Source organism: Bubalus bubalis, chromosome 3 (genome assembly GCF_019923935.1).
Source record: "Bubalus bubalis isolate 160015118507 breed Murrah chromosome 3, NDDB_SH_1, whole genome shotgun sequence".
In the NCBI taxonomy this organism is placed as follows: Eukaryota; Metazoa; Chordata; class Mammalia; order Artiodactyla; family Bovidae; genus Bubalus; species Bubalus bubalis.
In genome coordinates this window covers 24,245,382-24,261,519 of record NC_059159.1, presented here as the reverse complement: position 1 = coordinate 24,261,519, position 16,138 = coordinate 24,245,382, and the positions used below count along the sequence as shown (strand labels likewise).

The 16,138-nt window shown below is 38.7% G+C and overlaps 1 protein-coding gene and 1 long non-coding RNA gene across 4 annotated transcripts in view; one reads left to right on the top strand and one right to left on the bottom strand.

Moving 5' to 3' along the window:
- The window catches only part of LOC123332612, a 30,274-nt gene extending 27,435 nt beyond the window's left edge, over positions 1–2,839 (top strand). Inside the window, exon 4 of the long non-coding RNA XR_006549478.2 lies at positions 2,650–2,839. This is a non-coding gene — a long non-coding RNA (uncharacterized LOC123332612). The remainder of the gene's footprint in view (positions 1–2,649) is intronic.
- Positions 167–16,138, bottom strand: part of NPEPPS (aminopeptidase puromycin sensitive) — a 111,142-nt gene continuing 95,170 nt past the window's right edge. For 2 of the 3 annotated variants that reach the window (XM_006074327.4, XM_025280244.3), the window contains exons 16-23: positions 15,629–15,763; positions 14,162–14,381; positions 9,295–9,437; positions 8,618–8,674; positions 5,482–5,589; positions 4,847–5,002; positions 4,528–4,575; positions 167–1,651 (exon numbers count right to left, since the gene is read on the bottom strand). In XM_006074327.4, coding sequence (XP_006074389.2) covers positions 1,499–1,651; positions 4,528–4,575; positions 4,847–5,002; positions 5,482–5,589; positions 8,618–8,674; positions 9,295–9,437; positions 14,162–14,381; positions 15,629–15,763 — 1,020 coding nt within the window. In that variant the 3' untranslated portion in view covers positions 167–1,498. Of the gene's footprint in view, positions 1,652–4,527; positions 4,576–4,846; positions 5,003–5,481; positions 5,590–6,497; positions 6,681–8,617; positions 8,675–9,294; positions 9,438–14,161; positions 14,382–15,628; positions 15,764–16,138 lie in introns of those variants that run through there. The other variant, XR_003107807.2, reaches the window with a different exon arrangement.

Below are 16,138 nucleotides of genomic sequence, written 5' to 3'. Positions count from 1 at the left end.
GGAATCTTAGGGTATTTCTGGCTAGGTACCATTCATTAGAAATTCAGCCACTGGATTTTCTTAGACTCAAAAAACCCTATGGTAGTAAAACTTCTTATAATCCTACTGAATGACAGAAAAGATTTTAGTTGCTTACCGAAGAGAATAAAGAACATCAGGACATCAATTTCACATTGACATTTTTATTAACGCCAACTGTTTTTTTAATTATTATTTTTTTAAAACAATAGCACAAAAATGTTTCAAGGAAGCAGTCTCACAATCTGATGACCTTCTGAAATACAGTTAAGCCACACCAAATATGAATTCCTGTTAATAACACACAAAAATATTTTTTTTTTTTTAAAGAAAAAGAAAAGAAAAAAAGTAGGGAAAGAGGAAGGAATGAGATTTAGAGTTAAAACTCACTGGATTAGGTTGGTGAGGCTTGTTAGTAGGATACACTGTGGAAGCAGAGTGGCACACACAGGCTTACAGTCTTTTTTTTAAACCAGTTACCACTAATACATGGGCCCTGCATCAGCAACCACTGACTTCTTACAGGCTTAACTGAACCAGAAACCAGTGCTGATACTGTCAGAAAGAGGGTCAACAGTTGGCCTGTCAGACCATTTTCAGCAGAATACCTCCTTCAGAAAGGCCTGGCTGAAAACTTTTCATTTCTATTGTCTCACCTATATGCATTTCAGGATTCTTAAAAGTCATCTTAAAAAAGAAAGAAAAAATAATGTATATCAGTTTCTCTTATTTAATGTGGCTATAAAAGATGTTTCCTTATTATTTATCTCTAAGAAGGACACCGGGGTGGTGGGTTGGGATGGAACTAAGGGAAGGAAAAAACCCAGACCAGGATAGGTTTTGTTTGTTTTTTTCAAACTTTTTTTTTTTTTTCTTGCCAAGGGGTCACACAGAAGGGAAGGCAAGGAGGAAAACTACAATCCTTGGTTCAGATTGAGTTATGCAGGAAAATATATCTTCCTGATCAGTCCCCATGCCAAATAAACAAAAAACAAGAAACCCCACTTGAGATTATGCACAGACTCTATATTATACCAGCTATCAGCCTTTAATGTTAACCATTCCCAGCAATGGACACTTGGCTTGTAGGCTGCTTGGAGAACCCACTTCACAAAAATCCTCTTTACAGAAGCCTCTAGTTTCCTTTTCGTAGGTTATAAAAACAGAACATCTGTCATTAACAGGAGAGTGTTAAATACTTTTAACCACTGACAAGGCTTCAGGAAGTTTCACAGTTTCGTTATGCTCTATTTTATTACTATCATATTTACATTTTTATTTTTTTGCTGAATTGCTGATTTTCCTTTTTCAATAGAATTTAATTCTGGAGTGTGAGCAGGAACCAGTTAACTACATTCATTGTCCAACCCCCACTGGCTTGAAAGAAGACTCCAAATTCTTGGCATGTGAATCAGCTGTTCAGTCGCTCCACCTTCTCCCTGCACAGAGCAGGAGAACCGCAGTGGCGGTGTGCTCAGGTTCATGCTGTGGGCGGCGAGGCCTTCCGCTGCAGGAGGTACTGGTGGATGCTCTCAGCATCACGCTTTAGCCAAGCAGCATTCAGCAGGATATTTTCACAACACTGCTGGATGGTACGCTCAGCTGAAGGAGCTGGGTGACTCTCGAAGAAAGCCTGGCATAAGACAAACCAGAATGTAGGATCATTACTAGCAATAGTAAGAAGCTAATTATCACAGGTCATGAAAAAATACCCACCGTCTACGAAGGATTCATAAGCTTCACTCATGAAAACTGACCACTGCCAGGCTAAAAGAAAACAAGCTGCACCTTAGACCTGCAGGGTTCTTCCCCTAATGTATTATATGCTAAAGAGCCTAATCACAGAAAAAGAACCTATATTCTTTAAGGTTCATTGTCCAAGCAGCAAAAAAAGTAAAACAGAACGTTTATCAAGGACCAAGCCCCCTGTGTTACTTCATCTAAATGACAATCACCCAATTCACAGGGGTTAAAAAAACCTACTTGAAGTACAGACTTTGAAATCAGCCTTGGGACTTGATCTAGCCCCCATCATGTACTAAAGTGTGACTAAGTAAATTAACTGCTCTGTTTTATCATCTATGAGAAAATATAATACTTGGCATAGAGTAGTTAAGGATTCAACACATTTTGGCTACTTCCAATAAAGATTAATTTGTAAGGGATAATAAAACTAAGAAGCTTAAATTGCTGCCATATTCTAATAATTTAAAATTTTATAGACACATTTTCATACAGTAAACTACTTCAGAGTTCACTGTAATTATTGCAGTACTTACTGATTAAAGGTTGAATAAACCATTTTCTAATGAAGTACACCTGGTTTCACAGAAAATATCAACCAGCAAAAGGATGGGGACCAGGGGACGGGGGGGAGGTCTTTCCTTTGAACGAGTCATCACAGGTCTATAAGAGAGAATGACTAATTCATCAGATTAAGTCTAAACCTCTTAGAAATCAGTCACTTTATTGACATGGATGACAATGGCTCCTGCTCCAAGGCTCCCATCACAGTTGGGTTCTTAGGGCCTGAGTAAGACTTCTTCTCATTCTACCTCAACAAATAGTACCACTGCTTACATATGAGAAACCTGGAAATTATCCTTGACTACTTCCTTCTTCCTCCCCCAGATATGTTCACAATACAGACAAAACATTCAATAAATATTGGCTGTATTAAAGACTAACTAAACAAGCCCTGGAATCAAGATTGCCGGGAGAAGTATCAGTAGCCTCAGATATGCAGATGACACCACCCTTATGGCAGAAAGCAAAGAACTGAAGAGCCTCTTGATGAAAGTCAAAGAGGAGGGTGAAAAAGTTGGCTTAAAACTCAACATTCAGAAAACTAAGATCATGGCATCCGGTCCCATCACTTCATGGCAAATAGATGGGTAAACAATGGAAACAGTGACAGACTTTATTTTTGGGGTCTCCAAAATCACTGCAGGTGGTGACTGCAGCCATGAAATTAAAAGATGCTTGCTTCTTGGAAGAAAAGTTATGACCAACCTAGACAGCATATTAAAAAGCAGAGACATTACTTTGTCAACAAAGGTCCGTCTAGTCAAAGCTATGGTTTTTCCAGTAGTCATGTATGGATGTGAGAGTTGGGACTGTGAAGAAAGCTGAGCGCCAAAGAATTGATGATTTTGAACTGTGGTGTTGGAGGAGACTCTTGAGAGTCCCTTGGACTGTAAGGACATCCAACCAGTCCATCCTAAAGGAAATCAGTCCTGAATATTCATTGGAAGGACCGATGCTAAAGCTGAAAATCTAATACTCTGACCACCTAATGCAAAGAACTGATTGATTTGAGAAGACCCTGATGCTGGGAAAGACTGAAGGTGGGAGGAGAAGGGGACGACAGACGATGAGATGGTTGGATGGCATCACCGACTCAATGGAGATGAGTTTGGGTAAACTCTGGGAATTGGTGATGGACATGAGTTTGAGCAAGCTCCAGGAGTTGGTGATGGACAGGGAAGCCTGGCGAGCTGCAGTCCATGGGGTCGCAAAGAGTCGAACACAACCCAGCAACTGAACTGAACTGAATCTCTTTCATTACTCCATCTCCTCCAAGCTACTTTATCATTTCTGCTTCCCGCTATCTCCCCTTTCCAAACTGCATTCTCTATACTGCAGCCAGATTGAAATTCTTATCATATAAACCAGATTAAGTCACCCCTTTGTTTATAAGCCATTCAAGGGCTTCCCATTCTTAGGAGCATTTTCATATGGCCTACAAGGCCCTCTTCAGTCAGGCCTCTACCTTACACTAGCCTTAACTTGGCCACTGGCCTCCCCCTGAACTAATTATATGTATTTCTCCTTCAGGAATATTTATTACCTTTACAATAAAGTAATTATTTACATAATACAATGCATAATATTGAATCTTGATCTAGACTCTCTGTTATGTACTAACCTGTGACTGAGTAAATTAACTCATAATGTGAACCAAACATTATAGCTCTCAGAATTTCCAAATTCACCCCTGAAACCTTCTTGCTTTCAAGAATGAAGGTGGAAGTGACACTTAAAAGGGCTAGGAGTAGAGTCCCTACGTAGTCATCTTGTCTCTCTGTGCACATAAAAGACCTATGAAAGGTATTAGAAGGGAAAAAGAACTAATATGAAAGATCTACTATGTTCCAGGCCCCCTATATTACTTAGTGTAGACATCTTATCACCTCATTTTATGGAAGAGGAGACGGGCTCATAGAGGTTAAAAAGCCTGCTTGAAGTCACGCAACTAACAAGGGGCAGAGCACAGATTTACATCCAGGTTGACTGACTCTAAAGTCCACATTCTTTCAACCACTTTAATGCCCTCAAAGATGATTCCAACTCTAAATTCTTCAGGCCTTAAGGATACAACCTAACCTTTCTCCCAGAAAAACATGGAGACACTACTAAAGTACATCACCCCAATAATCTATGATTATAATTGATTAGTATTTTTATTTTCTGGATTGAAAAGTGAAAAGTAAACTGTACTTTCCTTACCTTAACTTCTCCAGCCATTTTATCAACTGCAAATCCCTCAACTGATAGCTGAAAAAATAATGGTTTATAAATAGTAAGTACAACTAAGAGGTTAGGAACAAACTTCCATTTACCATAAAAACAAATCATTCCCCTCTTTCCCAACTTCAGTTTATTCTACAAGGGTACAGGAAGGGCTATGGAGAAACTGTTTAGTAAAGCTAGTAACTACTTAAGGAAACTTTTAAAAAGCAAAGACAATAATCTATGGGTTGAGTGAATCATGAATGTCTCTCAATAATATCCATGATAAGCAAGCTACTCAAACATTTTCACCTACCTTTATTAGTCTAGATATTAAGAATCCTCCCTGGTATCGATTATAAAGTTCTTCCCAGTTGTCCTTTATGAATTTCCAAGCAGCCTTCCTTCCATGCTTACTGCCTCCAGCCACTCCACCAATTACTGACACAGTGTCCTGTGGACGTACCTCTTCCTAAAAAAAAAGAACTACAAGTCTACCTATCCAGAATATTGTCTGATGCCAGAAAGGGCCAATGCTGTTGAGGGACCCAAGTAATCCCCTTCTTGTTTCAGGAATAACTGGCACCAGAAGCTTCTAGCAAAGAGGAGAATGTTTAACCTACAGATCAGCCAAATTGAGAATGAAGCACTGAGATGGGTACAATAGATGGTTGCTCAATAGATACCTGCTCTAGGGTAAAGAAAGAAAGAGACAGGAAGTAGGCACAGGGATGTGCCAACCTTACAGTTTATTTCAGCTCCCAACAATTCTGATTCTTACCGCTAGAGGGAAATATAGTGGCTAGTAACAAAAGCTTACTCCAGTTTTTCAAGAAAGAGGAAGCCTTTAGTCTAGGATTAAGACAGATCAAGAGAACACTGAATCAAGGACACTTGCTATAGATCAGTTGGTAACAATTCCCTCTAAAAGCAGTTTTCACTGTAACTTACTGAAAGTGCAAACGTGAGGACTTTTTGAATCAATTCAGGTGAAAGAGTAGCCCCAAGGACTCTTTCAATTCGGTTTTTCTCTTCCTGCATATCTGCTTGTTTGTGAAGCTATAGTGAAAAAAATACAGAAAGAGACAATTAATTTCTCCCTGAATAAGGTGAAACTTTTGCTTTACATTCTCATTGGCTAAGACTGCAGGATATGAAATTAACAAAAGAATATTTTTCAAGAGGTTTGAGCACTAAATTTGTCCTGTGCCCCTAGAGTAAATCATTAAGTGTTAAGTGCTCACTACATAAATAGCTTGTCATCAGTTCCGAGCAGTTCAACCTCAGGATCTAAGGGGTGAGCCCGTCATGACCAAATTCTTTATTCATTGATGTCTGACCAATGTTCTATATTAGATAGGCAAAATAATCATTACTAATACCACTGGAAATCAATTCAACTCATCAGTAAAAAATACAGGAAGCATTACTGAAAGTAATATTTTGAGAATATTTGATGACATAAACATGCCACTGATATATTAATTGAAAGAAGGGATATAAAGCAAAATGGTTCTAAATTTTAAAAAATTTAATGAGAAGGGGAGACAAAAACCCTGAAAACACATCAAAATGTTAACATTAATAATGGTCTCTGATCAGTAGGATTATGCAGTATCACATTTTTAACTGCAAAGTATTATGAATGCAGAGCATTAAGAAAATAGAAAAGCATAAAGAAAAAATTACTATATTTACATTAACCAAAACATGAATAAGATCATATTATACATGCTATATTTGTGATCTTTTTAAAATTACAAGTTCTATTTTCTTCTTTATACTTTTCTAGCCTCTAAATCTTCCATAGTGAGTATACCAAAATCTCTTTTCATAATTAGAAACAAAACATTATTATGTTTTTTAAAAATCAGAACTTCAAATGTATATGAGATACTTCTCTAAGACAACTTAATTTATAGACTCTCTTGACCTTTTTTTTTCCCCTCTGAAGAGTTAACACTGACCAGTGTCTGGAGACCCCATCACAGCTCCCAGTTTCCTCTTCCTTTCCTTTGGACTCTTTTGAGCAGCAGTGTAGTAAAATAGATAGGAGGTCAGAAGACCTGGGTTCTAGACCCAGTTTTGCCTCTAACTAGCTGTGTGATCTTGACTAAGTCCTTAACCTCTCCAGGTCTCAGTTTCCCCATCTGTAAAATGAGCGGGGTGGACAGATGATTTCTAAGGTCCTTTTCAGCTCTAATATTCAAGGTCTGAACTCTGCCATTTAGGAAGCATTCCCCACCCCACCCCCAAGAGGACCTGTTACAGGAGTCCACTAGATGGCACCATAACACTACATTTCAAATATACTCTGAATTAGTTATTTAGCCTGCTTCATTATTCTTACACAAAATCCTCATCTCTCATCAACTGGCTTTGTTTCCTTTAATTTTATATAGGTATAGTTGATTTACAATGTTGTGTTAGTTTTCAGTGTACAGAAAGTGATTCAGTTATACATATATAATAATAATTTGCACCTGCTAACCCCAAACTCCCAGTCCATCCCTCCCCCACCTCTCCTAACTGGTTTCTTGAAGAACCCTGATTCTGCCTTCATTAGACCTCTTTGCATAGTAAAGCTGAATCATTGTGGGCTCCCTTGTGTTAAACAGATGCAAACTCTTATTAAATAAACACACTGGTATAAATTCTTAAACGTATGCCATGACATGAAAATGTCAAACGACCTGTCATGAAATTTTCAGAACCCTTATTTTTCCCATATCTTTATGGAAAAGACAAAATATACCAACTATCTCATTTCTCATGCAAAGAAATGCATGGTTTATAGTGCATAGGTTCACAGAATATTAAGAGTGAGAAGAGACCTTCATGTCATTTAGTTGAAAGGTAAACCCAAAGTGTAATTTTTTATGTTATTAGAAAGGAAACCCTTATACAACATAGGCAGTTAAAGCAATACAATTGCAATGTAGTTTCTTAAATAAAGTTTGTGTATTTTTAAAACATTCTAATCATTTAAATACGATTTGTTTAAAACTAAAATACCATAAGTTAGATTTGTAATTGTGATGCACTTGGGGTCAGAAAAGTATTCTGATTAAGATTCCTAAGTGTGGATCTTTTAATGAATGGGTCTGATGGATGATTTGGGTATTTAGGCACGTATTGCATGTTTTATTTGATAAGTAGAATCAGCTCCCTCCACCTCTAATGCAACCAGGTTAGACTAATAACTGCATGGATACAGACTGGAGACAGCACTTGTTCTACAGTATTAGGACTTTCAAACAGATCACTGCCATTATAAGGACATGGAAAGTTTTATCTATGTTTTTTCCTAAGTCAGAGTTTAATTACATGCCAACCACCCTGGGAAACTACAAGAGGCTATGAAGGCAAGTGAATTAATTTTCTGTCTGTTCATAAGAGGCACCAGCATAGACCAAATCCTTGAGGCACCTAATCATCTATCCCTTTCCTAAGCACAGAAATAAACTTAAAATAGGCAGAACCCTGAGTAAGTTTGCATTGATGGGAAAATTTTTAAGAACTGGACTTTTTAATCTAACTGAACATTTTAGTATTAAGATTTAAGATACATAAACTTGTGATTTATAAAAGTGAATAAATGAGATGACTTGGCATGTGTATTGGTAGTACAGATGAGCAGATATTTCTCCTGCTGCTGCTGCTGCTAAGTCGCTTCAGTTGTGTCCGACCTTGTGCGACCCCATGTTTGGCAGCCCACCAGGCTCCCCTGTCCCTGGGATTCTCCAGGCAAGAACACTGGAGTGGGTTGCCATTTCCCTCTCCAATGCATGGAAGTGAAAAGTGAAGTCGCTCAGTCGTGTCTGACTCTTAGTGACCCCATGGACTGCAGTCCACCAGGCTCCTCCACCCAGGGGATTTTCCAGGCAAGAGTACTGCAATGGGTTGCCACTGCCTTCTCCAGATATTTCTCCTATAGCTTCCTAAATATATGCATGCCTACAGTATGCATATCAGCATTTATTTCTTTTGTTAGGACTTTTTTTTTTTTTAACCATTCAAGGTCATACTGTCTGTGTCAATTCAACTTCAAAAGCAGAAAATAGGAGCCCTTTCCAAATTTACTCACCTTCAGCATAATGTCTAAGGTAGTGCCATCACCATGCTTCAAAACAGTCAGATAGACCTACAAGACAATACAGGAACAAAAAAGAAGGCATCTGATTATATGTAACTTATTCCAAATATTCTAATGTTAGGACAGAAAGCAAGTAAAAAAAAAATTGTGTGGATATTACATACAAATTATGGCAACAATCTAAGAGCCCACTTGAACAACCAGAAAGGTAGATGGCAGGTAGTAACAGCAGAGCACAGGAGACTGTGCACCGATAATCACCTTTTAGTACCCTAGTGTGGACTGAGAAACTACACAAATGAGATGTTGCCTACAGGCTCCTTAGATGGTGTGTGTTAAGAGAATTAGGCATGATTTGTAGGTCAATACTTAGGTCTACTTAGGTCATTTTTGTTGTTGTTTAATCACTGAGTCGTGTCTGACTCTTTTCAACCCCAAGGACTGTAGCCTGCCAGGCTCCTCCATCAATGGGATTTCCCAGGCAAGAATACTGGAGTGGGTTGCTATTCCCTTCTCCAGGGGATCTTCCCAATCTAGGGATCAAACCCAGGTCTCCTGCACTGCAAGCAGACTCTTTAGGTCATTTTTGGTTATTATTAAATACATTCCACACTACACAGAATGATGCAGACACCTAGAAATCAAAGTACTTTATTATGAAAACCTACCGGACTCCTCAGATCAGCGGAGAGAATCTGTTTCCCTTCCACATGGTCCTTAAACCGACGACGGGCTTCTTCTAATGTTGCCTTATGTCCTGCTTTTCCTAGTTTGCCCAGGACCAAGCCCCTCAGGAGTGCATCTAGGTGACCTGATTGAGAAGTAAAAGAGATACAGAACTACTTAAAAAGCTTATTTTTTACAAATATGCCACCTGGATATTGTATAAATGTGTTAGACCATGCCTACAATCTTGAACAAACAAAATCAATTACCTTAGTACTTGAGAGAACACTTGATTTAAATTTATCAAATAATAAGAATGAAGTATGTAACACACTAAGATAGGCAAATACACTGACTCTGTCTATGCCAACTGTATTTATTAAATATTTATTAAATGCCAACTGTATCTATTTAAATATTTATTAAATATTCTCTCCATCTAAGTAGTTACACCTGTAAGAATTATGTGTGGAAGGAATACACTTAGATCATACAGTTTTGACCCAAAATTTAGAGGAAGGCCACATACAGAACTAGTATGCCAGGGAGATTAAATTGGAATCTTAGATTTTTTAAATCAAAATCTGATGGATTATTCCAAAGATATGCAGGTGGCTGATAAGCACATGAACCAATACCATTAGCCATTGCTGCTGCTGCTAAGTCACTTCAGTCGTGTCCGACTCTGTGCGACTCCATAGATGGCGGCCCACTAGGCTCCTCTGTCCCTGGGAGTCTCCAGGCAAGAACACTGGAGTGGGTTACCATTTCCTTCTCCAACGCATGAAAGCGAAAAGTGAAAGTGAAGTCGCTCAGTCGTGTCCGACCCTCAGTGACCCCATGGACTGCAGCCTACCAGGCTCCTCTGTCCATGGGATTTTCCAGGCAAGAGTCCTGGAGTGGGGTGCCATTGCCTTCTCCCCATTAGCCATTAGGGAAATGCAAATCAAGACCACAATGAGATGCCACTTCATACCAATTAGGATGGCTAAAATAAAAGACAATACCAAGTGTTGGCAAGGATGGAGAGAAATTAGAACCCTCATATACTGCTGGTAGGAATGTAAAATGGTGTGGGCACTTTGAAAAAAAAGTCCAGTAATTCCTCAAAAGGTTAATAAACACAGAGTATGACCCAGCAGTTCCACTCTGGAGAAGTGAATTCATAACAGTAAAAAAGTAGAAACAATCCAAGCATATATACACTGATGAACGAACAAAGAAAATGTAGTATAATCATGCAATACACTGAAATATTATTTGACTATAAAAAGGAAGTACTGATACATGCTGTAACACGGGTGAACCTTGAAAATACTGTAGTAAGTGAAAGAAGCCAAATAAAAAATGCCACACACAGTACGATTCCATTTTTATGAAATGTCAGAACAGGCAGATCTGTGAGGCACTAAGCAGATCAGTGGTTGCCTGGGACTGGGTTGCCAGGGAGTAGAGAGTAACTGCCAACAGGTATGGAGCTTCTTTTGGGTGTAAAGACATTTTTCTAGAATTAAGATAGTGGTGGTGGTGGTCGCTGTACAACACTGTGAGAAAAGACTGAACTGCATATTTAAAAGGGTGCATTTTTTGGTATATTGATTATATCTCAAAAAAAAAGTTAATACTAGCACACAAACTGATAGATTCCAACAGTACAACAAATAAATTGTGATATATTCATACAATGAAATACCACTCAGCAATAAAAAGAAATGAACAACCTATATGTATCTCTAGAACATTATACTGAGAGAAGCCAGATAAAAGAACAGAATATATATTATGATCCCACTTATATAAAGTTCTAGAAGAGACTATATTAATCTAGGGTGAAAGAAGTCAGAATAGCGTTTGCCTGCAGGGGGTGGAAGGGTAGAGGGGTGGCAGGAACTGACTGGGAAGTAGCTTCAGGACAACCTCCTGTGGTGACGGAAATGTGATTATGCATTTGTCCAGTCACTGAACTGAATGTATGCGTTTTGCTGTATTTAAACTGTAAGTCTATAGAAGGTTTAAGGAGACCATAAGAAATCAATAGACAACACAACTAGGGACTAATTAAGGTTCTTAAAAGAACCAATTTATAATTCTGGTGCTGATTTGCTGTGTTGATGTAGAATCTTTATTTTTTTGCTATATTTCATTCTTCCATCTGTAAAACTGGAAAACTGAAGACATTCTCCCTATTTCAAAAAGGTGTTTTTGAGCCCTTGAAGTCTCACATATTATCATCATGAAAGAAAAGTGCAACACCCATCAATTTACCTCCATCTGTGTCCATCTACTTCCTGTCTTGTTCTTAGGGATCTGCTGTTTTACAACCTGAAGCCAACTCCTCTCAAGTATTCAGCCATCACTCCAGCAGCTACCTCTCTTTCACATCATGAATTTTTCTTTACTGTATCATTTTCATCAACAAAGACATATATAAAATTCCCCACCATAAAAAAAAAAAAGTGCCTCCTTGGTCCCACATCTCTCTCCTAGTCCCTTTTATCTGATTTTCTTTTTAGCAAAACTTTAAAAAGTTGTCTGAAACTGCTGCCTCCTTTTCCTCTCCTTCCATTCTGGTGGTGTTCACCACCACGCCATGTGAAGCTGCTCAGTCGTGTGTGACTCTATGTGATCCCACGGACTGTGGCCTACCACGCTCCTCTGTCCATGGGATTTTCCAGGCAAGAATACTAGAGTGGGTTGCCATTTCATTCTCCAAAGGATCTTCCCAACCCAGGGATCAAATCCGGGTCTCCCGCATTGTAGGCAGATGCTTTACCATCTGAGGAAGGGAAGTCCTGGTGGACTTCCACCATGCCATAGAACCCAGTTGATGTAACCACGTTCATCATCATTCTGCCTGACTTGGTACAGTATTGGCACAGTTGATCGCTTTTCCCCCTCTACTGCTTAAGGCTTCTAGGACACTCCTCTTCCTCCTAACTCTCCTACATCACTGGCCAGTCAGTCTCCTTTGCTGATTCCCCCTCTTCTACCCAATCTTTGAATCCTGAACTGCCCAAGGACCCAGTCCTCATACCTCTTTTCTCTACTTACACTCAAGCCATAGGTGGTCTCATCCAATCTTATGGCTGTAAATACCATCTATGCACTAAATGTATTTCTCAGCCTGCACCTCTAGGCATGGTACTCTACTTGGATGTCTAAAAGGATCTCAAATTTAACATGTCCAAAATGAAACTCCTGATTCCCTTTTGCACCCAAACCTGCTTCTACAGAAGTTTTCCCTGTCTCTGTATATGGTAACTTCACTCTTTCAGTTCTTCAGGCCAAAATTTGATGACTCCCCTCTTTCTCCACCACACAGTCAGGCCACCACCAAGTATTTTTAGTTCCACCCTCAAAACATACCCAGAATTTACTACTTGGAAATGCTAGTCGCAGGCAGCACCCAGATGCATTACTCAAACAGCTTTCTAACTTGTCTCCCTACTTCCTCTTTTGCCTCCCCCACTGCAGCCTGTTCTTCACACGGCTGAGTAAATCAAGTCATGTTCCTCTGCTTCAGACTTCCAAATGAGTTTTTCATACCACTAAATGTGAAAGTCCCAAAGGTCCTGTTGGAGCTGCTCTGCTCCCACCCTCCTCTCTCCCACACTTACTCTGTCCTGACTTTACCAGCCTCCATGTTACTCTTTGAGCACCTAAGCATGCCTCTATCTCAGGTCTCTTGTACTTGCTGTTTTCGGTTTGGACCATTTCCCCACTACATAGCCTCACAGTTCTCTTCTACAGCTCTCGGCTTATGGTTAAATATCACCTCACTGGTTTTCCTGCATTTTCCCATCCACTCTCTATCCTATAAAACAGTGGCTTATTACTCCTACTCCTGACCTACATTACCTAAACTTTTTCTTCATGATACTTGCTGCCACCTAAAATATTATCTATTGAATTGTTTGCTGTGTCTTCCCCCAGAATGAAAGCCACACAGGGCAACTTTTTATTCACTGTTATACCACCAGCTCTTAGTGTAGTACCTGGTATTTACTGGGTGCATAAGTGCTTGCTGAATCAGTGAAAGAAAGATATAGAGCTCTAGACAATTTTTACTATTATTCTTATTGCAAAAGACTCCCAGAACAAGAAGGGCAGGAGGAAACACAACATTCAGTTATTGGCATATGGTAGAAAATATATCTAAAGCCTGTACTCACTATTCCTAACATTTACATGATAGCAAAAGAATAAATACATGATTACAGAAATAAAGAGAACACATGTAGAAAGCAAATAACTCCTTTAATGCAGAAAACTGGCCTCTGTCTCTCAACACCATTTCAGGTTGTACATAGGTGTCTGGTATTTATGGTAACAACAAAATAATCCAAAATCCTCTTTAGCTTTTCTTGACTAAAAATGGGCCTTTGGAACTCTGTACAAGACTTATTTCCACCATTTGCTCTGTGCGTAAATCATATTTAGCAACAAATACACATACCACTGTTTTTATGTTGGTTACCCATGTAAATTCACCAGGAGGCTTAAAAGTCCTAAGTCTTAATTTCTAGTTAGCTGAATACATAGTAATGTCCAGTAGATACAAAGATGATGTTACTGTTAACCACAGCTGAGTTTTCGACTCATTAGAAAAGACCCTGATGCTGGGAAACACTGAAGGCAAGAGAAGGGGACGACAAAGGATGAGATGGTTGGATGGCATCACCAACTCTATAGATACAAGTTTGAGCAGGCTCCAGGAGACGGTGAAGGACAGGGAAGCCTGGTGTGCTGCAGTCCATGGGGTCGCAGAGTCGGACATGACTGAGCGACTGAACAACAACAGCAGCAAATAGCTGAGTTAAAAAGGACCAATTTCTGATCAATTCTTTCCGCATTCAGTACATTCATTACCTTCTCCAGGTTTGGGGTCCCAGCCCAGTCTCTCCCCTATAGGTGAAAAGACATCTTTCACAAACTCTTGGATTTCCTCATAGAAGTCTGTGTGGGACAAGAGAGTTGAGAGAATCCCCAGGTTACAGCTCAGGTCGCTCCATACAGTATAATTGGGCTCATTCACAAAAGCCTCCATGACTTTTAGAACCTCTACAGTGCTAATGATTCCAGCTCGAGCCTGGGATAGGAAAAAACATAAATCAATCTAGTCTTCAAACAAAAACAAAACAAAAAGCACAAGCATGCATTTCTGGCACTGTCTTATGCTAATTAGTCATCCCTTAGGGAAGAGACTAGACTATATAAGTTCAGAACACTGTAGAATTTTATAAAGTAAAAACTGCATTATGACATTCCTTACTTTTTTGCTATTTATAAAACAGCTACTTTTTAAAAATGTTAAAATTTCACCAATTTAGAAAGAACAAAGAAGAAAGAGAACAGTTAACTTCCTATTTCTATTCAGTTTCTAGGGTCTTGGTATTGTTTGTCTTTTGAAAATTTTCATACTGTCAGAAAAGGTACAAAAACAGTTGGGGCTTTGGTTTTTGACAGAGGTGCTTTCTAAACTGGAGCTGCAAACTGTGTCAACTTCAGCCTGTCCTTTACTCATTTCTAAAAGAAGACAAACTGGAAGGTACTACAAATTCATCCCTTTCAGAATTAACTAACAGAGTTAGGAAAAAGAACTTCTGTTACAGCAGCCAACTGCACAAACACACCACTCTCCTGGGACAGGTCTCCCTCAGCAATGAGCTCAGCAGATGTGAGGTTTTGTGCATCAATGCTAATCTGTGTTTATACAAAGGAGGAATCCAAAACCAGTTACTATAGACGGGAATGAAAATTTCAAGTCCGGTTAAAGGAACATTAGGAGGAATCTGACAATTTTATTACAAAGACATCTAGAAATTATCTAACCTATGTTTTGGAGTTATAAAGATAATACTACTAAGTGCTCCTTTAAATTTTTTCTTGAACAAAGCTAAATATAAATATCATTTTAGAATGATAATGGGCTATTATAATTTGAATAGTAATGGAATGTTTAAAAAATTCTAGAGTCTCCCAGCAAAGTACAACCACTATTTTAGAAAAATATAAATCACTGAGTTATTTTTAAAAAATCATCAATAGAGAAATCTCTTCAAGGTTCATATCTGTGTCTATTGAAAAGAATTTATGCCTTACAAATGATCGGTTATGTACAGTTGCAGAAAGCTGGCTTAAGAAAGTGAGATTTGTTTCTGGAAATTTATATAGGTTCAATCTTGCATATCAATTAATAAGTAGTCATTTTCTTTAGTCCCAAAGGCATGCACCTCTCAGGGAGAACTATATTCTTCTAATTATGTTCTAGTCAGCCATTCCAGGAAAAACAAAACCATTTAATCAACAAAATCCATCATACTACTTGAGGCTCACCAAGGAGAAGAGGTCATTCTGTAGTCCAAGTCGATCCACTGGGGGGAGAGAAAGGTCGCGAATCCCTGGTAATAAACTCTCCAGCATGGCTGAGCTATACTGGGTCCGGTAAAACCCGACTGTTCCCAGGTTTAACTGAAAAGGCATCCAACAGGTATTATTAAACAGTTGCAATTATTTTTTAAATCAGTTTTTTGTAGATATGAAGAGTTTTGGCTTTAGTACACCTGGATGAAAAACAATGAAGCTCATTTATGTTAACAGACAGGGAATAAAATAAAACAACACATAAAGATAGTAATCACTTGTCAAATATAAAAACAGAGGCAATACAAAACAGAAACTTGACATAAGTGAGAGGCAAAGTGAGTGACAGTGGGAAGAATACAGCTGAAAAGGAGGAAATAATCGGGCTAAGTTTCTAATATCAGTGGATAGTTTTCAGTTCATAGAAAATATTTACTATTTATAAAAACTCTTGGATAATAAAGTCTCCAAGGAAGACTAAAC